General features: G+C 40.3%; 1 protein-coding gene across 2 annotated transcripts in view; it reads right to left on the bottom strand.

Annotated features, from left to right (window-relative positions):
* Positions 1 to 4,302: 4,302 nt before the first annotated feature.
* The window catches only part of LOC109985774 (protein jagged-1b), a 45,273-nt gene continuing 24,420 nt past the window's right edge, over positions 4,303 to 25,155 (bottom strand). The window contains exons 3-14 of one of the 2 annotated variants that reach the window (XM_020636172.3): positions 22,556 to 22,613; positions 17,751 to 17,999; positions 16,256 to 16,316; positions 15,443 to 15,573; positions 14,247 to 14,366; positions 13,707 to 13,820; positions 10,066 to 10,179; positions 6,931 to 7,044; positions 6,640 to 6,686; positions 6,003 to 6,179; positions 5,653 to 5,803; positions 4,303 to 5,562 (exon numbers count right to left, since the gene is read on the bottom strand). In XM_020636172.3, coding sequence (XP_020491828.2) covers positions 5,126 to 5,562; positions 5,653 to 5,803; positions 6,003 to 6,179; positions 6,640 to 6,686; positions 6,931 to 7,044; positions 10,066 to 10,179; positions 13,707 to 13,820; positions 14,247 to 14,366; positions 15,443 to 15,573; positions 16,256 to 16,316; positions 17,751 to 17,999; positions 22,556 to 22,613 — 1,773 coding nt within the window. In that variant the 3' untranslated portion in view covers positions 4,303 to 5,125. The remainder of the gene's footprint in view (positions 5,563 to 5,652; positions 5,804 to 6,002; positions 6,180 to 6,639; positions 6,687 to 6,930; positions 7,045 to 10,065; positions 10,180 to 13,706; positions 13,821 to 14,246; positions 14,367 to 15,442; positions 15,574 to 16,255; positions 16,317 to 17,750; positions 18,000 to 22,555; positions 22,614 to 25,155) is intronic. The other variant, XM_020636174.3, reaches the window with a different exon arrangement.

The following is a 25,155-nucleotide window of genomic DNA, read 5'->3' as shown; positions in this document are numbered from 1 at the left end:
TGAATTTAATTATTTTCTGTAGTTGAACTTGTTGACTTAGTAAAATATGACAAGTGCACAATATGACAACACAAGTGTATTTATTTTACACATTTGGATCTGAATGAAAATTGAATACAGACATGTTAGAAAGAATGAATGTAACAGCTAATGCCAAACGTTTGCACAAGTGATATGGCCACAAGATGTCCCTGTTATACAGGAAATATTCCTCAAACTCTGAAGTTCACCAGCCTTTTGAGATAAACCTAGTGTTATAACTCTAATGGAATAAAATAAAAAAATTATACCTCTGTTACAGTTTTCCTCGTGTAATTGTTTAATTTCTCAATGACAAGTGAATCATCTCTTGAGCCCTGAATTATGCAGTGTTGTTATTTTAACACCCTGGATGTTAGGCAGGTCCAGACAAAAAGATTTCATTTCAAGCTTTTGTCCTTCAAACCAGCCTCTGACAGTCTATCCTTCAAGTCAGATTACTGTAACAACCTAAAATAAGCATACATTAGCTGCATCACTTTCAATACAAAATATGAATTAAGGTGTTTTTTATCATCAAATAAACGAGGAACAGACAGTATTCACCTTTATAATTAAAACTTTCAAATCAGATATGACATCCTTGGGGTCACAGCAGGTGCAGTGAGGTTGTTTTAGATCCAGCGGTGTAAGCATGTGTGTGAAACTCTTTTTTCCTTCATTTCCTTCTTACCAGGGTGGGGAGAGAAAGCCAGTGTTCATTTCCAGCCTGCCAACGCTTGTAAAATCCAAAAGTGCCATAACTCACCCATTTGGTGGATAAATGTCAAAGATGAGACACTGAAGTCACTTTAACTGCCCGATATAATAACCCCATTTTACAGACTGTAGTTATACAGCCATTTGGTCATTTCAGTATCAGTATGACATATGATAATGGTTGGATCTTGCATTCAGTGATGAATATGTTATTTATTTATTTATTTCAAATATCTTTATTGAGTTGTCATCATATAAACACAAAATACAAAAAAAAGAAGGCGAATAATAAAACATAGAAAACACCAGGGTTGGGCAGTAATATTCCACATTGCCACAAATGGTATAGTAATGTGCAGAACAAGTAAGACGAACATGTCTCTGTGGCAGTGACAGTAATACATGATAAAGTGCAATAGCTCTTCCCACCCTCCCATCCCCAGCTGTCCTGAATAAAAAAACAAGGCGTAATATCGAAGAGTTAGTTGCAGCGCACCACACAGAGTCAGATCTTACTTTTTATGCCAAGGGCCGGATCAAAGCTCATCTCATGATGATTTAGTTTGAGTGTTATGAAAGTAGGTTAAGAATGGTTCCCATGTCTCATATAATTTCCTCTTCAAGCTTCTGACAGAAAAACGTAACATCTTGAGTTTAAGACAGGACATTACATCCTGACACCACTGGTCAATCGTGGGCAGGGCAGCACCCTTCCATTTCAGCAGGATTGCACGTCTGGCCAAGAGCAAGGCAAAAGCGACCATGCGGTGTTCTGTAGAAGTCAGGTGGGGGTTATCTCCACTATAGCAACACCGAACAGGGCAAGGGTACGGCTAAGGCTTAGATTTTTCTTTAATATTGTAGATAAAGTAAGGAAAATGTCATGCCAGAATTTATGCAATTTAGGACATAGCCAATACATATGTATCAGGGTAGCATCACTATAATTGCATTTGTCACAGGTGGGGGTTATATCGGCGTAGATGCTGGACAGCTTAACCTTGGACATGTGAGCCCTGTGGACCACCTTAAATTGAAGTAGACAGTGTCTATCACAGATTGAGGATTTATGTATTGATAAAAGAATGGAGTCCCATTGGTCATCAGAGCTGTGTCCGAAGTCCTGTTCCCAGGCCGCCTTAATCCTGTCCAGTGGTGAACATATGAGCATCGAAATGATATTGTGTAACTTGGACAGTGCACCTATAGACAGTGGGTCAAAGGAAAGAAAGGTATCTATCAGGTTAGCTATGGGTACTGAAGGGAAACAGGGCACATGCGAGCGAACATACCGTCTGACCTGTAAATACTGAAAGAAGTGCATTTTCAGTAGATTGTATTTCTCAGTCAATTGATTAAAGGAAACAAAACAGCCGTCTTCAAACAAGTCCGAAAACGATCTGATGCCCCTTTCATGCCAAGTCTGAAAAGTTGAGTCAGAGCGCGAGGGGCTGAAAAGGTGGTTGGAGGCAATCTGACTCAAAAGGGAAAAAAAATTCCAGAACTTTAAACAAATATTTCCACTCAACGCGATCAAACGCCTTCTCGGCATCTAGTGACACGACACATTCGAGGACATTACTAGAGCTTGAATATAGAATGTTAAATAAAGTTAAATAAGTTGTTTAGCCCTTAGTCCCTTTAGTTGATTAGCTAGCACGTCGCCCTCAATTTTTCACTATGTTCATAGTAGGCGCTTTTACTTTTTAACAGGAGACTTTCCGTTAGGTAAGTGGTGAGAAGGTCAAACTTAGTTTTCAGTTCCAATCGTTGGTTGTATAGTTCTGGAGTTTGGTAAAGTGCATATTGTCGATCGGTTTCTTGAATTTTAGATATCAATTCCAGTTGGTCTTTCTGAGACTGTCTTTTCTTATTTGCAGTGAACGCTATAATTTGCCCTCTCAAGTAGGCCTTAAATGCATCCCAGACCACAAGAGCAGAGACATCCGGGGTACAGTTCGTTTCAAAGACAAAGCTAATCTGTTGTTCTATATATTTAACAAACTGGGGGTCTGAAAGTAGGGTTGGGTTAAGACGCCAGTGCCTCGTAGGCCGTGGAGCGTTGGGAAATAGCATTGACATCACAACAGGGGCATTGTCAGATATGACGATACCGTGATATGTGCAGGAATGGACCTGAGGAATTAGTCTGTTGTCAACAAAAATATAGTCTATTCTGTAGTAAGTGTGATGGACATTGGAAAAAAAGGAATACCGTCTCTCTCGAGGATTGAGGAACCCGCCATGTATCTGAAATCCCAAACTCAGAGATAAAAGACTGGATACATGAGGCAGAGCTACTCACTACCCCTGGTCTGCTGGAAGAGCGATCCAGGGTCGGGTCCAATGCTGGGAAATGCTTCCCCGCCCAGCCCGCCATAAGCCTAGAGTGCTCAGAGGCATGCACATGCGTCTCCTGTAAGAAGACAATGTCTGTTTTAAACTGTTTGAGATGATTAATTACCTTCCTCCTTTTTACCGGGTGATTTTAGGCCCTTGACATTCCAACTTACAATATTAAGATCACTACCCATTCATTTATATGTTATTTTTAGGTTTGTTCTTAATGCGTTGATACAGTATAGCCTATTACACAAATTTCTGATAACTCAAAAGCTATAAATTAGCATATTATTAGCAAGGCATCCTACTTAACCTGATTACAATAAATGTAACTATACTGCAAAGGAGTAACGAAAAGGTATTTGATTTAAATTGTTACCTCAAGGCCAGCTTGTTTTCTAACAACCTCACAAACGTTCTTGAGGAAAAGGGGTGTTGATCTGAAGGTTTTCCATTCTTTTTCTTGGCACAGTCAAGATCATTGTTTGTGAATGTGTGTCAGAGAGAGAGAGAGAGAGAGAGAGAGAGAGAGAGAGAGAGTTGCTTTGCATACAGTGACCCACTGACCTATAGTCACTGTGAGCCAATTTCTCCATGAAATCTCCTCCCTTGTGTATCCAACACTGATATGAAAGTGATTGTGCTTTCATGTGTGCTCCCATGTAAACACTAAGGATAGTAGGAGTTCAGACTCGACCATCATTACTCACTTGAACAAACACTTCTTAACTCTTTAACCATTTGAAACTTGTTGGCACCACCTAAGCGTTTGTTTTAAGAGCCTTAAACTGAGCCTGTTTAACACTATGTAATAAATCATCTGTGGAAACTCTTCAAGTGCAGCCTGTGGCACAACATCAATCTGTAAGGAGTGACCCAGCTGTGAAGAAATTGCAGCGCATCACTGAAAGTGACCGTTTTTGAGCATGAAAAATCCCTTAAATTACAAACTACTAAATAAACAGCGAATTAGATCTCAGAAAGACTTTGTGCTCCCTGTTACTTTCTCATTAGATTGTCTAGTTGGGCCTCGTAGAATTATAACATCAAACTTGTCACAGCAATAGAAACATGCACTTTATGCTCATAAGAGGATGAGAAGCACAATATTCTCTCTTTAAAACAAGAGTTTATAACGTGTGCCATGGCTCACACCTCCCTGTGCCTGTAGGACATGTGGTCAAAAATCTGGTTGTTATTAAAGTTCATTCTGTTAAAGTATCATTGGTAAATGCACTTTTATTACGATCCATGTGCTGGTTGCTCCAAATGGAAAGTGAGAAGGGACAAACAAAGCACACTTAAACAATGAAGTACAGTACAAAAAGGGCATCAATATGTACAATATATCCATGTACAAAAAAGCTATTTTACACACAGGTGAAAAAAATCATACATCTTTAAAACTGTAGTATAACAGACACAATAGGCAACAGTGTATAGTTTTTAAAACAGTTTTCCAAAAGCTTGAAAGCCTTCAAGAGTTTCTCTCTCTCTTCAGTGTGTATAAACTTTCTTTCCTTTCCTTGAAGTAAACTGTCTTTATTCTCTCTTTTTTCACCACAGACACTCATAATAAAACATTCTCTTTTTCAGGATCACACACGTACGCACAACCAGACACAGAAACACACAGAGTGTTAAATAAGCATCCCTTCATGAATCTCAGTTTGTCACGGTTCAGTCTGAAACAGAAATGGAGGTCTGAACACTGATCAGATGGAATCATGGACCAAAAAAACTGGTTCTTAATGTTCCCCTTTTTTCTTCTTGTCAGTATGTCAGGCACTCCCAGGCAAGTCTGACGGTCTCCAGATTTACAAGAGTCAATGAGGAGTGCTTCACTCAAACATTATGCACCTGCTGCTTCTCGTATTTGTAGAAAACAAGTCACTTAAAATAACACAGTAAGACTTTTGACCCTTCTACGTAACAGCCTTGACTCCTCAGATAACTCATGACTGCAACAATGAGACAGTACATGATCTGGGAACAGGCCTGTGCGAACAAAGACGCAAAATAAAGTTTAAAAAGAGCTCCTTTGTCAGGCCTCCACTTCCTGGTTGTCTGTGTGGTGAAAGCGGTTCAACTTCTCCCTCTCCCGGTTTGAAATGTCCAGTTTTGGCGCATGGGCTGGCTTTAGTGCCGGAGAAGGATGTGAAGGTGCAGGGGAGGGCGGCAGGGTGAGTTCAATCTCCTCGTAGCATTGTGTGGCGGGGGCAGGGGCAGTAGGATGTGAGGGCGGGACAGCGGGGGGCAGTAGGGGTGTGGGATGGTCTACGTTCCTGATGAGGTTGACAAATTCCCTCTGGTTGTTGATGCCTTCTTCCTGTGGGGCGGCCTGCTCCTTTTTCCGCTTTCGATGGAGGTGGGAGAGGATGAAGGCGCAGGCCGCACAGCCACACACTGTTACTAAAGCTAAGACGCCCACCAGAATGATGTAGAAGCTGATGCCGCTGTGCGTAGTGTCAGACATTGCTCCTACAGATACGAAGACAGAGAAAGACAAGTTAGACTCGTCTTTTATTGAGATTTTGTGCTTTTACAGACACACAAACAGGTTTTTCTCACCTGGACAGTTTTGACCAATGCAAGGACTCTTGAGGCTCATGCACTCATTACCATAGTAACCCTCGGGGCAGGCGCACATGTACCTGCCCTCTATGCTGTGACAGGACGCCCCCTGTTGGCAGGGGTTGGGATTGCACAGATCCAAAGGTATCTGAAATAATAGAACAAAATAGTTGCAAAAACGTGGACATCCATTTTAACAAAAAATATATACACTGTTTTATTCACTGGAAGTCTTTTCATGAAACAGCTTGATATTCAGTCATGATGACTACAGGGTTTTGTCATCATCATCTGATACTATGTTGTTTTCATTCTGCAGAAAACAAAGAAAACAAAAGTTCTCTGACCTCACAGAAGGTTCCTGAATATCCCAAGGGACAGTTACAGGTGATGGTCCGTCCGTCTTTCTCTACACACTGTCCTCCATGCAGACAGGGGGCACTGTCACAGGCATTTGGAAGATTTTGACAGTATTTCCCAGAGAAACCAGGGGGACACGAACATCTAGACCCTGAAACATGGTCCTATGTAGGACAGTAGATAAATAGGACAGTGTGTTACATATATGTATGAAAAACAGAACGATCAATACATTTATGAAGTGAAAAAGAGCACAAGAGAGCAGAAAGGGAAACTCTGTCACAGATCTGTCCTCAGGCATTTTCCCTTTGAGAATAAATACTGCACACAATCTCCAGGCAAAATGATGTCAAAAGGAAGTTTTCATATCCAGAAGAAAGCCTGATATGACAAGAGCTTGACAAGTCTGATGATTGTCATTACTTTACTTTTAAAACGGGTTCTCAAGAAATCTTCATTTTAAGGAAAGATTAAGGCATGATAGGAAGAAGGTACAAACATTACAACAACAGAGAATATGAAGAGAATGAAGCAGGTTAGTGCTGTGGCAAATTAGAGAGAGAGAGAGAGAGACATAAAGAGAGAGAGAGAGAGAGAGGCCAGTCTCTTAGCCAGGACTCTTACCTCACACTGTCCACCGTTCAAACACAAACCCTGACAGCTACTGTTCCCTAAAAATCAAAGAAAACAGTAACACCACATTAAAGTATATCAAAGTTTAATGCCATAGGAATGCAGGAATATTCTGTAATGATCAATAAAGTCTGACTTGAACTTTTCTCCAGAATCCAAATTTGAAACTCAGTGCAATTATTAATTTTCCTTTCTTCAAGGATTCTCCTTCAAGTTAGTCGTTTTTCCTGTCCTTTTGCCTTTCCTTTCCTTCTCTGCTTCTCCTTTTCTGTCCATACTTACTGATGTCACAGTTGGCCCCCGTCCATCCAGGAAGGCAGTCACACAGGTATCCACCTATCAGGTTGCGACAGGAGAGGGCGTGGACACATATACTCGTTTCACACTCATTGGTGTCTAAAGAAAAGAAGATCAAAGAAGAAATAACAAGATCAAGATTATTCTTCTGTTAAGATGACTGTAATTTAGCACCTGTAAAAATGGACATGTGTCTCCTGATGAACATAACATGATTAGTCAGAGAACTTTTTTCTTTCCAATTTTATCATTTTATTTCAAAATTTGTATTTTTCTCTTCTGACTGAACTGAGATTCTACTGTAAGTATTGACTATGGATTTAACTTAAGCATTTTTTGTAAAAACTGTATATAATAATATTCTGTATAACGTATATTTACCATCATAGTGCTTTAATACCATTATAGTAATATTATACAGGATGTTGCTGTTGTGACATTTATTAATTACATCCTTTCCATGTGTTTTATTGTTTCAAAACGTAGCATTTAAAGGAGGTTAGTATATTTGATGAGTCCTGATGCTTTGCAGGATTTTTGCCAGGTTAGGTTGTTTCCAAAATAATTTCTTATGTGTTGAAAGTTGCTTCAGAAAAAATCATCAGTTTAATGTAAATGAACCAAGTGGATGTGATGTTAAATATTCCAATAACTACTACACCTTATCCTGCTTATCTCCTCAATAATCATAGCCACCAGCTATCCCTAAATTATAAACATTTTTGAAGAAAAAACTTGAGTGGAATCATGAAGTGGGGAATTAATGTTTCTATGCCGGCGCTTGCATAGAAGTGTCAAGTATTATCTTCATAAATGCAGAGGACATCCACAGTTACACCTGGCAGTATCATCTTCGTTCATGCACAGACCCCCCTGCTGCTGTTAAGTTTTGTGCACCCTCCGCATCACACCAGGGGTGTAAACGCCAGGAAGCCCTGAGGGCTCTGCTCTGATAGCCCAGGAAGAGGATTAGAAAGAAACGCTGAATGAATAAAGAGGAAGTAGTCAGACAGTTATAGGTAATCTAAACCTGTTACCGTCACTGAGAGGCCAATTAGGATTTAGCACCCGTAGAGTGTATGTGTTTGTATCTCTATGTGTGTGTGCTTTTGTGCATTATCTATGGGAAAAGCCAGAGGATCCTGCTCAACATAGAAAATGAGGGGACAGACGTCGGCTAATAAAAGAGTGAAACTGATAGAAAGTATAATTGCCTTTCACTATTTAAGGCACGGATGCTCTGCCTCTCGGCTGGGGCTATAAAGAGTTTTATCTCCTGTGTTTGAACACTGTGAATGTGTGTGTGTATATGTGTATGTGTGTGTGTGTGTTACACTGTAAGGTACTGACCTGTGATGTGGAACTATGGGGGATTATCAAGTGTCAGAGTGACATATCGCTGTAACACAGAGGAGCAGGAGAGGCTGTCATCCTGAAATATGTCTCAGTTTTTACTTCAGAACCCCCGAGCCGTCTCTGTATGTGCGTTTAGTAAGTCCTCCGTGTGTGTGAGAGAGTCTGTCTGTGAATGTGTGACCTAAACCTATACATTTTCCACTCTGCTGTTCTATCTAACACGAGACCCCTCTGGTAGTTCACTCGTCAATAGGAGCGACTGCAGCCCAAAGGGACGTGACGTCGCATTTAGAGAATACTGATTCTCAGGGTGGCCTGATAGGAGGATTAACATGCTGAATTATCTTTCCTGCTTTTTAAATTTTTCGGTTTAAATGCAAATTTCACTTCAAACTGAACAAATTATAACATATCACTTGTTGAAACACAACATTTGAAACCAGTCGTGCATTTAAGTGCTGATGGATTGAGCTTGTGAGAAGATTATTGTTAAAAAGTCTATCAATAGATGCTTTGGGAGTCCTCATTAAAAGTACACTGCAATGGACTGTACTGCACTACCATTATGAATCATTTATCACAAATAAAAAAAAAAAATCACACATCTAATCTTAACTTACATAGCCTTGAATTAAGACCCTCAACTTGTGTCTCAACTCCGGTCAGGGTCAGATTTAAAACTTCTGTTTTCTTGATCTTGTGTAAAAAAGTTCTGGCATGAAAATACAAAATACAACATCAGTCTTTTAACCTCAAATAAACTGACTCTTAATCTAGTGTTTGTTCACGTGATGAAATCTTCCACAGTTTCATAAACATGGTCACATTCTGAGCATTTTCACTCTGAGGGAAGTGAGTATTTCCATCATTGATTTAGCTTTAGTCTGGTGAAGTGTTAGCTAATTTAACCTAAAATGGGTTTTTTTAAGACCTAATTGTACTTACTACTTCCAAGAAAATAGGATTTCATTAAAGAGAAGTCAATAGTCTTGCTCTTGGTATCTCTTCATTAAGTAAATTATTTGAATAACGGACGTAGCTCTTTATCTCTCCAACACTACAAAAATGCATCAGTGTTTTTTTTTTAAGAAGTTTCTAAAGATGACGTTTGTTTGAGTCAGCAGAAATTCCTTTTACTCTGGGCTGGGTATTACGGTTGAAATCAATATCATAAGTTAGGATACGTTTCAGCTCATTTTTGGGATGGCAATATCAAATCTTCACTAAATTACCTACAAATGATTTAACTGGTGTTTAAATCTGTGAACTGTGTTTGACCATTTTGCATTTAGAATAGTAAAACAGGTCATTCCAAAGAAGTAAGACAGCAAACTAAATACTCCTGAAAAGCTGCAAATTGGTCATTGTGGTGAATGGGTTTTGTAAGTTGACATTTTAAAGGTCAAGAATTTTTTTTTTTACCTCATTTTGGCAGCAAACGTGAATGAGTTCCTAAAGTACTCAGGAAAGGGAAATGTGAGCGTCTACATTTTCATGAAAACTGGTCAAAAGCAAAAGGACCTTGTGCATCTGCATTTATGTCTTCATTCTGATATGACCTTGCTATGTCTCTTGATTTATGTTAATGTTGTAATGTACAGAATAAAGTCATGTTGTAGGATGTATATTTGTATATGGGATATATTTGTGCCCATATTAAAGAATACGAAAAGAAAAGGCTTGACAGGCCTCCATTATTCAGGGGCAGTGACCCTTTCATGTATATTTACATATTTAAAACATATTTAAATCAGACCCACTGACCCAGCTGGCACGTGCGACCAGTCCATCCCGGCGGGCAGACGCAGCGGTAACCTCCGGGAGTCTCCTCACACGTTGCTCCTCGTCCACAGGGGCCCCGATCACACTGCCTCACCGCTGGGAAGAGAGCAGAGAAAACAACGCACATGAACTACTGATCTGTGTAATGGGAATGTGTGGGTGAATATCAAAGAGACAATTTGTGTGTGTGCGTTTGTGTGATGCCATCATGCGGACTAGAGCCCTGGTATGCGGATGCATTGGCAGCAGCGTGTTTTTATTCTCTTTTCTGCTGCTCCGGTTTCTGTGCAAACAGAGATAAATACAATCATCTGCTGCACGTACATGGGGGGCACCTCAAGCCTTTCCCAGAGAGAAGGGAGGAACGAGGGAATCTAAATAAAGTCAACTAGGATGGGGGGGAGAAGAGAAAAATAGAAAATGGAGCAGCCATGCGTGGTTCCACTCCTCTGAAAAGGAATTAAAAACAGATAACGCAAGAGAGAGAATGTGAGGGAAAAGTATGCAAACACCCAAAAAGAAGCCCTCATTTCATAGGTTAACCATGCATAACTTCCTATCACACATGCCATTTTTGTGCAGCATCATAACTTCTCCCATTTTCCCATCACTCTGTCTCTCTCATAACCTTTTGATTTACCTAACCCTGCACAACAAGCATTTTCCATCCTCCCGACCCGAGCAATAACACGCAACCAAAACTAGACGGAGAATTCATAACAAACAAAAAGCCTTTAATTAATATTGGTTATATATATATAAATCTACTCTGAAAGCAGAGCTGTGTTGTGGTTATGGTTGTCATTCCCTGCAAGCCTGACAATCCTCTCACTGTGTATTCCCCCGAGAGCCCCCCACAACATACACATGGACAGAGATAGATTGCCTCCCAGACTGTTAATCAAGCCGGGGACAAATAACAAGAGCAAAAATAAACTCTGCCTTTATTCCTCTGTTTATACCTCTCCTCTTACACTTTTTTTTATTTTCATAAAATGAGTCTTATTGTTTGCATTTCAGAGTCCGGCCTGCACTTCATCCTGATGGAGGGGAAAGTAGAGGATGTGGAGCGCTGCTTGTTTACACACACAGCTCTGACCGACCATGACCTCTTTGATCCAATCTCACCTGCACACACACACACACCTCTTGATCTGAACCCTCTGTATACATACGTTTTACTCACACACACACAGACAGCTCACATGACGATGGGTCCAGAGAGGGACCGCTGTGACAGCTCAGTTGTTACATCGGAGACAAAAACATGTTTGACCTTTTCATCTGCTCCAAAAAATACGGAAGTCAGATATCATAAAATAATGTGAGGGCTGCAGCGAGACATTCGAAAATCATACTGTGACAAAATATGTGCATTCTTAGTGGTATCATATTTTCAACGGCTGTGGAGAAGCTTTGAAAAAAGTGTGAAGAATACCCTGATGATGTCTTCAGAGGCTGCTCAGATTATCGTTGTGGGATTGTGGGAGTTGTGTGAGAAAAGCCTTTCAGAACTTGACTCAGACTTGCATTTAAAAGTCAGGATGTGTAAGACTTTGTTGCTTCTGTTGTTTCAATTTCAAACAGTTTTAGATTCACTTGCAGTCAATGAATTTTTGCAGATACATGCTTTTCCTCCCTCTACATTACTTACGTTACTTATTCTCTGTCTGAAGTCTTAGTCATGCATTCCTCTAAGCCTTATAGTAACACCTCTTTAAAGCCCAAAACGAGGGGGTGGGGGGGATATCGACACAGTTAACATATTATAATAATAATTAAATAATTTTATACTTTATTGATCCCGCGAGGGGAAATTCGTTTTTACACTCTGTCTCGTAAACATGCTACACAAACAAAGGCCGAAATACACACACATGCACAAACAGGATCCTATGGACATGCACTAATGGAGAGGTCTCAGAGTGAGGGGGCTGCCCACAGTGCACACTCCTGAGCTGGTGGGGGGGGGTTAGGTGCCTTGCACTTGAACTGGCGACCCTCCGATTCCCAACCCAAGTCCCTACAGACTGAGCTACTGCCGCCAGTAGTAGTTAAGACATATTGTTGTCTTAACTCCTGTCATATGGAATCCTATGCGCAAAATATCCCTATTTTAATTTTTAAAAACTTGAGTTCTAAACCTTCCCTGCTGATTTGACTCAGTGTGTCACTACTTTATGACACCTCAGGGTGGGTCTTATGACATGATGGCTGATGACATGATCAGAAGTTGATTGGCCAAATAAGTTGACAGAATGTAAATGTGTTGCAAATTGCAGTGAATCAATACATAGATCCTTTCAGGGGCAAATATATCCATCAGTTAGTAAAATATAGTGATGCTTCATTGTATGAGTGTTTAGCAGTTTTGATCAATCATCGCAGAATCTCTGTATCAGAATGCTTTTTATATGATGGGCCAAATATTGTACCGTACCAAAACAGTGTTCTTGTTTACATGGCGGTTAAGAAACTTAACTTAATAATAAATTAAAGAGCTTTTAAATACACTATGAATGCCATCAACCTAATGTATAAAAATCTGCATCACCATCTAAACTCAGGGCTTGCTGTTTTGTATGATATTGAGTTTAATATACTTCATAAGTCAGAATAAACTCAAGATAGACAGTTTGCGGTTCATATTTTCAAGGACAAACAAACAACTACTGAACACTAAACTTCAACTAATGAGGACAAAAGCCACCCAGGTCAGTGCAGCAGTAAACACAAGAGTTTGTGGTGTTTTTTGTTTGTCTCAGTTTCCACCCAGAGCAAACAAACTGATGACATCACATTAAATAAGCAATAACAAAAACAGCTCTAATTCTCCATTGAATACATAAAGGCTTAAAGTCGATGCTGCTCATCATGAATCTGTGTGCGAGTGATGGTTTAAAGACGACTGTTCAGTTGGTACTTTGTAGACTTGCAACTTGACTTTAAATAAGGGGAAATACTTAATTTCTCCTTAACCTGAAGGGTCATTTGAAGCACAAGTAAATCATCGCTTAACTATATGATGAAAAACAATATACAAGTATGTTTTTTGTTTGGTTGTTATTTTCCTTGTCAACAAACAGACAGGAGAACAAATGCTAACAAATGACTTTAAACCACAGCTCTTTAGTCTTTCTAATCCAACTCCTCTCACTCAATCACTGAATCACACAACTGAATAAATCCCACTAGGGCTAATTGGATTTAGACTAAATCTGAATCTATCTAAATGTAAGACGCTCCAAGGCCAACACGGAATAAATACTAGACAATACACACTTGACTCTCCGCAATAAAGCTTTCAGTTTTACCTCTTTTTGATTGAATTAAGACTGATTAAAGATGCTCCTTCTTTTTCTTGGTCATGTACATGTGTGAAAACACAAACGGAACAGAGCTAGACGGAGGGCGAGGCTGACCACTGATTGCTGCTGATAGTGTTTGTGTTCAGGCTAATTTCTCTTCCTCTGTTGGATTGATTAAAGTCACTCACTGGCTTTGATCCAGTAACAACCAATCACAGACAATTTCACTCTGCCTGGCAGCCCGTCTGATCAGACTCAGAGTCGGTGTGTAAGATTATTTTTTTTTCATTGTGTGTGTGAGGGATTGAGGATCACCATCAGCGCAGGTGTGTCCGGTCCAGCCGTCAGGACAGATGCAGCTGAAGCCTGTCGGGTCTTCTACACAGGTGGCTTTGTTCATGCAGGGGGACGACAAACACGCATGTTCCACTGACAAGAGGAGAAGACAGCGGGGATGGATATGTGAAATGAAAAATAAAAGAGACATATGAGCTGCAGTGAATTTTCCCTGTCTGTAAATAAAGGCGGAGCTTCTTTCATTTTACTTTGCAAAATCTGAGAGGTTACTGAATATGAATATTTTATGAAGTTATAAAGGAAGACAGTTGACATGGAGTAATATCCATGGTAGTGGTACATATCTGAATTATTTTTTCGCTCAACTTGTGCAAAGGAGAGAAAGACCTTTATGTGAAATTGTGTCCCTGAAGCACTGAATTTCAACATAGGGAGTATGTATAGACACTACCAATGAATAACTGTGTAACAAATTGTCTCCATTTTTGCACATATTCCATTAGTGCAGATTAATACTAGAGTCTTTGGTGGGTGAGGACCTGTAGAGTAAACACTCACCGATGTCACAGTTTCTTCCTCTGAAACCTTCCTGGCACTCACACTGGTACTCGTTTGGCTCTGTGTTGATGCAGGTCCCACTATTCTTGCAGGGCTGGTGGGTGCCACAGTAGTTCAGATCTGAAAACACAAACACGTAAAATAACTAATGAACTTTTTTTTTTGTCAGAGGACAAAACAAGGGAAACAAAGTGAGGCGGAGTTCAAGGAATGAGGATGCAAATGGAACGTTGTTAACTTCAGTTTGACTTTGTGTCAGTGAGAAGAGCGCAGCAGTGATACAAAAACACACACACACACACACACACACACACACACACACATTCCCACATCACAGAGGCTGAAGTGTACCCAGGCTGGCTCAGTGTGCTGACTGTGCAGGCCAGTAGCTGCAGGCCATGTTGTCTCCAGTGTTCAAGCTGATTAAAGCTCTGCTTCCTCTAATGATCTCCTGTGTTCTCGCAGTCTCTTTGTCTCTGCACAGCTCTTTACAGAGTCTTTCTGAATGCGGGAAATAAGCTGAAGACCCCACCTAACCGAGAGTGTCCGGTCTAGCATGGCTCACATTCACCTTACCCAAGGCTATCACCTTTCCTCTGCACAATACACTGTCCCCTGGGCTCTCATCCGCCTCCCAGCTCCCAGATCCATAGCTCCCACGCTGGGACAGAGGTGATAGATGGTTAGTTTGTATTCTGGGATAGGACTTTTTCTTCAGAGTGGTGGAATTAGTTACAGAAGAAGAAGCCCCAAGGGACACACACAGACACTCACAAAAACTGCAAAGCCTTTTCAACATTATGCAGATGACACCGTCCTCTACTGAAAATGTTTTTTGTTAAAGGAGAACCTTGTTAATATGCTGTTTTAAAACAAGAGGCAACAAAAACATTGATGTGACTAAGAGTATAATATGGAGCTTTCATACATGTTTAATTGTGAGCTCTGCTGTTTAGTGTAGATGAAAATATTTGTTCACCTCTAACAAAAAAAAGGTTTTTGTGCGGTGCTCATTCTACGCAGGTGAATTTTGTTTCTGGTGAAATAATGGAGGTCGCGATTGGACAATGAGACAGCAGACGACGTGATTCTAAAAGCAATAGTAAAGAACAATTTCATGATGTTTGGAAAGAGAAGATCAACGAATGACATGTTGTTACATTCAGGCTTTCTTCCACCCTTTCACATTATCTGACCTTTGTCACACAGCAGTCCTCCCCAGTTGACGTCGCACACACACTTCCAGGGCTCGGTGCAGCTGCCGTAGACACACCCTGGGAACGTCAAACACTGGTCACACAGAGGACCATTCCAGCCATAATGACACCTGGGGATAAAACAAAAAAGAAAAGACGGTTGTTGATTTCATGTTTAGAGGATTGATAGTGGCAGTATTAACCTGCTCCAATAGTGAACGGCTGATGTTGCTGTTATTAAATATCAGCTGAAGAGAGATAATCTTTTCTTTCTCTCGCTTTATCTAAGGTTGTTGAGCTTGTTTTCTTCATGGCTTGTTAGCCTTATAAATTATTACTATACTAAATCACTGTTGCATTCATTTCCACTTGCTCTTGGGAGATCTCTTAGACTTGAAAAAAGGTTTATATTTACAACAGATTCATAATCTCAAAGGTTATTTGTAGCCTTTAATTTAAAAATGTATTTTGTGAGGAGAGATTATCTCTCTGGCAACAGCCTCAGGGATTTTAGAGTTGAAACTGGTAATAAATGCAGCAAGGCACCTTCTTACAGGTGGAGGATTTCAGAACCAGGAGATTTCAGACATCTGATCTTGGCGCGGTTTAAAAAGAACAAGGTATCAATGTTTTTATTATGTCTAAATAATAGTGTTCAGCTAAATCCTGGTGTTATCTGTTATATGTGACAATGGTGTTTAATCTGCCTCGCAGTGCCTTTCATGTAACGTCATTTTATACACAGTCAAATTCATGTTCAAACTTGGTTCTTAAAGTGAAAACTACAAAATTCTCATCAATTTTCAGACTCACTTGCATTCTCCAGGAACAGTACAGGAGCCGTGGACCTGATGACACCCCTGCTTGCACATTGCTGTGAACAAAACAAAACACACACATTGGAAGCTATCATGAACTTGGAGATAGAAATATTTGAATGGAAAATTAAATTTGGTCAAGTAACTGGGCAATTAAAGCTACAATCTAAATACATCTTTTTTATAAGCAAAATAAAACACGCAGCATATAATGAACCCAGATTATACCAGTTATAAAAACAATCATATAAATGTAAGACAACACATGGATTTAAGGTAGACCATTCATGTACTGGAGGTACCACCAACTAGAAATGAACTCAAGTACTGTTAAAGTACATGTCCTCTTCCTCTGACTTAAGTATTCTACCCATTTTTCATCCAGGGACAGTTCTCTATTCAAAGCATCCAGTTAATGAACTCTAGACGGAAAAGTCCCTGAACTTCATCACTGTCATAACCCTGCAGGGAGTAACAGGGGACCCCTTGCTAATTTGTCAAACTTCCTGCTTCTCTGCGGTCCAAATCAACAACCTGCTGAGGAGGAAGTCAGATGAAGTGAGGATGTCCGTAATCTAGCTACATGTCCTTCAGGGTTCCCATGGTTTTCAGTCCGGTTTCCTCCGTTTAACTTTTACCATCGCAACTCGATGGCAGCACTCAGAGGTCGCACGGTGAGGTCATCCAGCTGATGAGTCACAGACAGACGGAGAGTAACCCCCCCCCACCCCCTCGTAACGCACACACTTTGTTCACAAAGGCAATGATGACCTACAGGGCATTTTTCTGAGGAGGCTGTTAATTAAAACCGATGATACATATTTGTGATTAAAGTTAATTTCGATCACAATTTTAAAAAGATATTAAAAGGAGAACAATAGAAAGGAAAGAAAGGCCTCATGGAAAAGCTTTTAAGAACATTTCGAGAAAGGAAACCCTCTTCCTGGCATAATGGAAAAATAAATGGAAAGCAAACATATTCTTCATTTTTTTCATCAGTGGCCTTAAATCAACTTTTGGAAAATATTGGTGGATATTTTTTCTGGCACAAACATTTTATAAATTGTATTATAATGACTGAGAAGCTGAGCAGCTGGAAAAATGAAGGACAAGAACCTTCCCTGTTTGCTTTTAACTTAATGTAGAACAAAATCACACATTCTTTAGATTGTTTAACAGACAACTTTTTTTTTATCTTGTGTCTGCCGAAAATCCTGAGACCACTTACCCTCCCAATAAACAAGTGTGGCGAATGCTAGTAGTGCTAGGACCAGCATTCAGTCCTCCTTACAGGTTAATGTCCACATGCCTGTGTTGAATGTGGTTGTGCATTGCTCTGGTAGAGTGGCTATAAGCCAATCATGAACTGCACTGCTCCACAATGGGCCATCTGTCCACCATGCTGGTTAAAGTCCAGGGAGAGCAGGCCCATGCAGGAGATGCAGAGACATATGAAGACATAAGGACGTTCTGCAGATTTAAAAGCTTACCATCTTTGCACTCTGGCCCCGTCCAGCCCTCCATGCAGACTTTCAAGCCGCTTGGGTCACAGTTGAAGTGACCGAAGAAGTCATCGCGGACCCTGCAGAACTTGTTGCAGAAAGGTCCATAGTAGTTTGAATCACAGCGGAAGCGAAGCCGGTACTCCAGACTCAGAGCGCGTCCGTGGTGTCGGTACGTCTCCCACTGCTCACTGGGGTTCAACATGGAGGAGAGGAGGACTCGCTCGATTAACTGACCTGGGGGGGGGAGAAGATACATTTCTATTTAAGATTTAGGATGGACACAAAGAATAATAAGAGTCAGGATCTGATCACCATGCAAACAAACGCCCAGTATTTATCCTTTTTTAGGTCAGATTTTGGTGAAAACCTGTTTTAATAATTGCTCAAATGAATACTTTTGAACTGCTAAACTTTGTTTTTTATTTACTGTCACTTTAAGGTAAGGTGCAGTTGGGTTTTTAAAGTGACAGCACAGCTGGAGAAAACATTAATGAGGATGCCAGATCTAAATGATCAGAATCACCAAAACAATGAAGTGAAACATAGTAGAAAATAACTGTAGATGATTATTCTCGCTACATTTAAAAAAAAAATGTAATATTAGTTGCAAAAACACAGGTCTTTTTAAGAAGCTTTTTCACTAAAATGTGTATGTGTGTGCCTTCAACTTGTTCCGGAAACCTTGGCAAAGCTTGGATCACAAGACAATCAAATGTGCGATTTAAAAAGCCCTTATTTACACTTTCAAATGTATCTTATCTGTGGTCTGTGCGAGTCGGTTTCACAAAATCTCTCTTGTCCTTCAATCACCCACAGTTTCACAAGTGCATCCTTAAAACATTAGACCACTTGACTAGATAGCAAGGATGAAGGCAGTGAATATAAAAACTATTCCAGTCTGGGCATAGATGAAGAAAAGGGCTGTCTGCAGACTAGAAAAAAGGGTTCTTGGGTTTGCAAAAAGAGGGAGAAAGTGAGTGAGAGAGCAGTCTGAACACCAGAGAGGACCAGACAAGGCCCGAGGGCAGCGGCTGCTACATCTGACCCCTGGAGGGGATATCCCAGAGGCACTGTCATCCCTAACTCATTCATAATCTCCTCTGACAGGGTATTAACTCACACAAAGAACTGAGAACATGTGTGTGTCAGAATATTTGTGTGAGTCAATGTATTTGATGGAGGCGAGGATAAAGGGAAAGATTGTGAGATAGAAATGCAGACTAGGGAGTCTTGTTGGAAGTAAATAAGCGATGGATAGAGGGAGAGTGTGCAGTGTTTGTTGTGTGTGATTGTGTTTGTGCGTTTGATACAAGGATGCAAACCAAAAAGGAAGGGAGGCGACTATTATTGCCCAAACACATGACCAACTGCCTGATGAAGAGATGAAATCACTGGGTTAGACACAAAGGGATAAAATGAGAGGCACCAGTGGCTGGTGTGTGTATGTTTCTCTGTGTGTGTTCGCCCATGAATGTGTGTGTGTGTGTGTAGTAAAATATTTGTAAGAACATAGTGGACATAGTGCATGTCCAGAGCAGCAGTAGAAAGGTGAGTGGGGGAAAAAAAATCAACTTGATATACAAGAATCGCGGCAGGGGAAGGTGTATAACAGAGTCTGATTTCCTCTCTGATGCGATCAGATGAAACTGCAGGATAACAAGTGAGCAAGGGTGAGGTGGCATTCGATGGCCGAGGCAACAAGACGCCCTGATCTGTCTCTTACAGGAAAGCAAACAGTGCTAAGCTAAACAGCAGCCACACAGGGATTGTTTCTGCAGGTAGCAAACACACTTTAAATCTCTCTCCCAGGCCTCTGGCGATCGTCCTTCGAGCTGTGAAGCGCTCGTCCTTGAGTGGCAGAGAAAATACTGCAGGGGAGAAAACACCACCTTCTTGATTTGCTATTTGAACATCACCTGAGCCGACAAATCAATACAGAAGACTTGTGGAAACTAATAGATCAGCTGTATAGTGCATCGCATATATCTGATTACATGGTAAAGTTCTGCGGTTTAATTGTGGTTCTACATGAACTGCAGGATGTCGCCATGAATTATCCTCATCTGGATAAAAGCGCTGTCTCTGAAACTTTGCCTTACATTTCAAAGACAAGCTGTGTTATATTGTAACACTTCTGTTATTGAATTTCACTTTCTTTCCAGCAGCAACAGCAATTCTGTGGCTGTGGGTTCTTGTCAATACAGTTTAAATATGATTGAACCCAGCAGTAAATCTGAGCCTAAAATATCCCTCTGAGAATGTGAACAAGAGGGAGAGAATAGACAAAAAGCAATCACTGCAATTTAACACAATTGTGGTTAATTACTAAACTGATCTGGTTCAGTTAAAAAACCATGTAAGGAGGTTTCGACCACCAGAAGTGCCAGGGAGCAGAGATTTAAAGTGTGTGTGCCCACAAGTATCTCGTGCACATTGGCATCCATTGTTGTCCACAGAGGAAGAGTATCTTTGAAATGTTTGGTTTAAAATTCTTCAAAAAAAAAAAACCCCACACTGTAGATGTCAAGGAAATAAACTCAATAAACTTGAAAAAATTCAAAACTACATAAAGTGAGAAAAAGTGAATATGATGTATGTAAACTGTGCAACACAGGCACCTATTTCAGACAGAAACCCAGCACGAGTCTATTGAACACATTCGGCCAATGCAAGCAGATTTTTCTGAATCGCTCTTCAAAACTAGCACCATATTCTAACCACTCCTTAACACCTTCAGTTAACTTCTGCATATCCATCCATCTGTGCTCCAGCCAGCTCCAGGGCTGGAGCCACACTCACATAATAGAGACACCAATTGACCAAACAAGCTAACCACTGCCCCAATTTCTGCAAATCGAATTCTCAAATGTGTTCTCATATTGACAGGTCTTTCATCATTTTGTGTTCTCAAAGTAACAGGCAAAGAAAAAGAAAATGTACTTGTTAAACGCAAGACAATTTAGAGCCGTAAACTGCTTCCACCAACAGGACTATAAAGTTGAACCAACAACCCGTCTGAACAACTTAAAAAGAAAACTGACCGGGTACCGTTAGGAGGGTCCGATTTGTTGAAAAAGGACTGTAGTGATAGAGTGTAAAGAGTAAAAAGTGAAAATAGGCTTAACTAAACCAAGCCTTGCTAACAACTCATTTGGGAAATTAGCCCCAGATAAGTCAAATGTTTGTGACACAGAAAACCAAAAGTAATGGTGGTGATGACAGACATCCTGCTTCAACAACTTGACTACTGTGTGAAAACCGCCTAAATAATCTGTCCATATATGCAGGTTACTTTGGTAGGCAAAATGCGATCATTGCAAATAAAAATGAGGACCAAACTATTAAAATAAGACCAACGTTGTATAAATGGAAATGATCCTTCAAAAGACAAAGGTACACCCTTCAAGTTAACACTACACATTTTATCTAAACTAAACTAATTGAAGGTCACACTGTCATTGTTCAAAGGACATCATATTTTCTCACAGTTTCCAAAGACTGCTTCCGAAGGCACAGTCGAGCTCGGTAATCTCTCCTGATTAGCAGCAGGGCCTGATAAGTCCATTCAGACTGCTAGGACGCCCGTGTTTGGGTTGAGCTAAGCTGAATGGCTTTAGACCCAATGTAAGGGCTGTCAGGAGCTCAGGTGGAAATGACACATAATGCAAACAAGATGTAAGAGTAGTGCTGGAGGGCATAGGGAAGGAGGGCTGGAGGAGGACAGGAGACAAGACCACAGCGAAGGAGACACAGCTCTGGTGCAGCTCCCAGTTTCTCATTATCTCAGCCATCTTTTGGATACTGGGGATGGTGGGATGAAAGGCACAACTGTGGTATGACAGGAATGAGGAAGGCAAAAGAACATCTGTCTCCTGTGTGTGTGCGTGCGTGCGTGTGTGTGTATTGTGATTTTTATAGCACACAGCTCTGATTCCCTGTCACGGAGCTTTTCCTGATTATGAGGAGAAACATAAAGGAGACGAGCAGGAAATTAAAGGGTCTGGATAAAAGACCTTCTAGCCTTGAAATAAAGACACAGGGGATATTTTCACATCCTTGAACCTCGTAAACAACAATGAATTTTCTGCCTTCAGGCTAAAGTTGCTTGTTGAAAACTAAACTTACATAGCTAAGCTAGCTATACAACAGATGGGTTTTCTTGGAGAGACAATAGGGAGAATAAAATTATGCCACAACACAAGAGCTACATATTTGGTTACAGATAAGTAAAGACCAGAATCTTACATAACATTTGTTTTGTAACACACAAATTGTGCCACATATGTTTAATATGAAAAAAGCTCTGTGAAATTCCAATAAACTACTCAACTGACGAAGAATATAATTAACACACAACTAGTGTTCAAGTTAATTTAACCATTACTCTACTCTACTAACCTTTGCTAATTTACCATCTTCTTTAACTTAATTTGTACATTTACATCCTATTTTTCAACATCTTAGTTTGTGTGTTAAGTTTGTTTTACCACATTATAAAGGCATTGAGCAAATGAGCCTACAATTAGAATAAACACCAACTAGTCTACTTATGCTAAAAGCTAAAGCGTAAAGCTAAGACGTTTTTTAAAGAGACCTGACGCAAACAGTTCAATTAAGTTTTAAAATAGCAGTTGCAGTTTCACAATTTTGCTTACCAATCTTCCAAAATAGCAGAATTTACATCTTTACATCTAAAATGGAAGATAGTTATCTATGATAATTCATTAATTTTTGTATATTTCTGTGTAGCTGCACATGATTAAAAAGATAAACAGACACTGTGTCCTCACCTGATTCAGACGTATCATTGTCATAGTCCTGAGCCTCCAACACCAGAGAGAAGGACTTCTGTGAAGGAAACACAGAGGGAACACTAATCAGATGTGTGCAATGAAAACCAGACATAAAAGTGGATTCTGTCCATCTGTACAGTTTCATCTGTTCACTTACTCGTGTCCTGTGGTTTTCTTTGGGACCATTGTTTATGCTGTAGAGCTTGAATATGTTTTGTTTTTTGATGCATGTTCATGGGAATTTAACTAAAAGTATGAAGTGTCAAAAACTCTACAAAACAATTCATGATCCAGCTCTGTGAGTGAACTATAGAATTCAACCAGTCCCAAACCATAAAGACAAACATCTATATTCATGGAGTCTTAAATATATCTTATCTATATCTTTAATACAAAGTTTGTAACATCTCTAATAAAAAGTTATTATTATATGAATACTGGTTGAGTCGCACGCCATTGCACACGATTCACACATTTTCTGTGGGAACGGAGCAAATTACTTTCGGATGTCCGGTGGCATCAGACTGACCAGTAATGCAAAAAAAAAAAAGGAAAGCAAGCAATGCATGCAAATGAGTGTGAAATTCTCCCGGGGGCTCCACAGTAATTTACCAAAAAAACTGACAACAAAATTGATGCCACGGTGAATCACAATATTTAGTCTTTATCTGCTGTGGATTCTTTTCTGTGGGCAAATATTCTTGTATTTTATGTAGTTTCTTGCCTCCATCATTACAGATAAGACGGGGGAAAATGGAAGTTTGCTTATTTTGACATAATTACAAATAAACTAGCCAGTCTGCTCCAACACAAACACCAACGAGCCAGAAATGGTGGAGGCGATGTCACATAAATACCCCTGTTTTTGTTTATGTCGGCCGAGAAGGTTTAATGCTACAGATAAGAAATAACAAGAAATAAATATATTTAAAATATTGTGTTGTGTAATTGGTACAATGAGATAAAAGTTCAACAACAGATAATAGTTTTCTCATTAAGCTTGATCAGAAATATTAGTACTAACCAGCAGGGACATAAGGGTTATGTACAAGAAGTATAATGGAGCATAACATTGAAATACTCAAGTTAAGCACCACTTTGTCAAAACTATGATTTAGTTGCAGCACTGTAGTAAAAGTTCCCAGTGTTTTTATTCAACAGAGTAGACAGTTTATGTTTCTATCCTTGCCCTGAGCCTTGAATCAAAAGGAAAGCATGATTCACTGCCAAGGTTGCAGCTTAATGCTCAATCAAGAAAACCTCAACCTGCAGCTACACAGAGAGAGATGAAGAAAAAGAACAGCCATTACAGCCACACGTTGACATCCGACAACGCCTGTTCAATTTTATGAACACACTCTTGGAGCAGGTGGGATGCTTTATTGTGCTCTTTTTTTTTCTGTCTGACAAGTCTTTGTGGCCTGTAGGTCTGCACGCAGGTTAATCCTGGATAGAGTTGCTTGCAGAAGTTTTATGTTTTTAATCTAAGTATTTCATTAAAATTCAGAGCCGTGTGTAAAAGACAAAGTCCATACAAGGCTGTGCTGCAGTACACAAGCAGAGGACACTGGACATCCTCAAATGATGACTTTGAGCTTACAAAGATATCACACTCTGGAGAGATAACAGAGGACAGGTGTTTCTGATGCATTAGTCCATCCTATAGACCATTTATGAATAATTCAGATCAACACTTTTCTCTGCAACTCTCTCTCTCTCTCTCTCTCTCTCTCTCTCTCTCTCTCTCTCCCTCTGTCTGTCATGTAAATCTTTCCCAACCGAGCATTGTGGGTATGGTTTCTCCTCCTAAAAGGGGCAACATGCATGTGTAGTCACGTATTTGCTGTGAGAGCCTAAAGGGAGGGAAGCGAGACGGGGAGATGCTGTGGGAGGTATGGAGGGAGGGATAGAAACAGTGAGCAGGTGATGGGCGCAGGAGGCGAGCGAGGTGTGAAGGAAAAGAGAGATGGATTCAAGAGGAGGTTAAGGGTGTGAGGTCGGAACGTTAGCTAGAGGAGAAATGAGGCAACACTGACGGAGGAGAGAAGATGAAGGGTTGCAGTGAAGGTGCAAAATGTTAGGGGGAGTGAAAATTGGTGTGTCAGAAAACACCGAGTCAGGGGTTTGGTTCAACGTGGAGGCACAGTCAGTGTATTTGTGCTGCAACAGATGGGAGGAGAAGATGAGCAAAGAGAGAGGAGAAAAGGACTGAGAAAGAGGCTACAAAGGATAACTACAGAGGGAGTTATGAAAAGGGGCAAAGAAAGGTAAAAGTATGGCAGCTGTGGTGGAATAACGATTGCAGGACTCCTGGAGTTTGTCTGTTCTTCAGATATGTGATGGAGACAAAGAGGTCAGCGAGAGCTCAAAGGATGATGGCATGGTAAGATTAGAGGAGAGCACAAAATAGAGAAGGAGTGATAAGATGATAAAAAAAAGACAGTGAAGGAAAGTGTAAGACACACACGCCCTCCCATCCACCCACACACATATCACACATCACACATAGAAGTCATGGGGCTAATGAGATGTGCTGGCTTGTGGAGGGCGAGCAGCCAGTTCATTAAGACCAGCAGACAGCAGGTAGCTCAGAGACG

Source organism: Labrus bergylta, chromosome 11, assembly GCF_963930695.1.
Source record: "Labrus bergylta chromosome 11, fLabBer1.1, whole genome shotgun sequence".
Classification (NCBI taxonomy): Eukaryota; Metazoa; Chordata; class Actinopteri; order Labriformes; family Labridae; genus Labrus; species Labrus bergylta.
The sequence above is the reverse complement of the archived record's forward strand: the minus strand, read 5'-3'. Positions and strand labels throughout refer to the sequence as shown.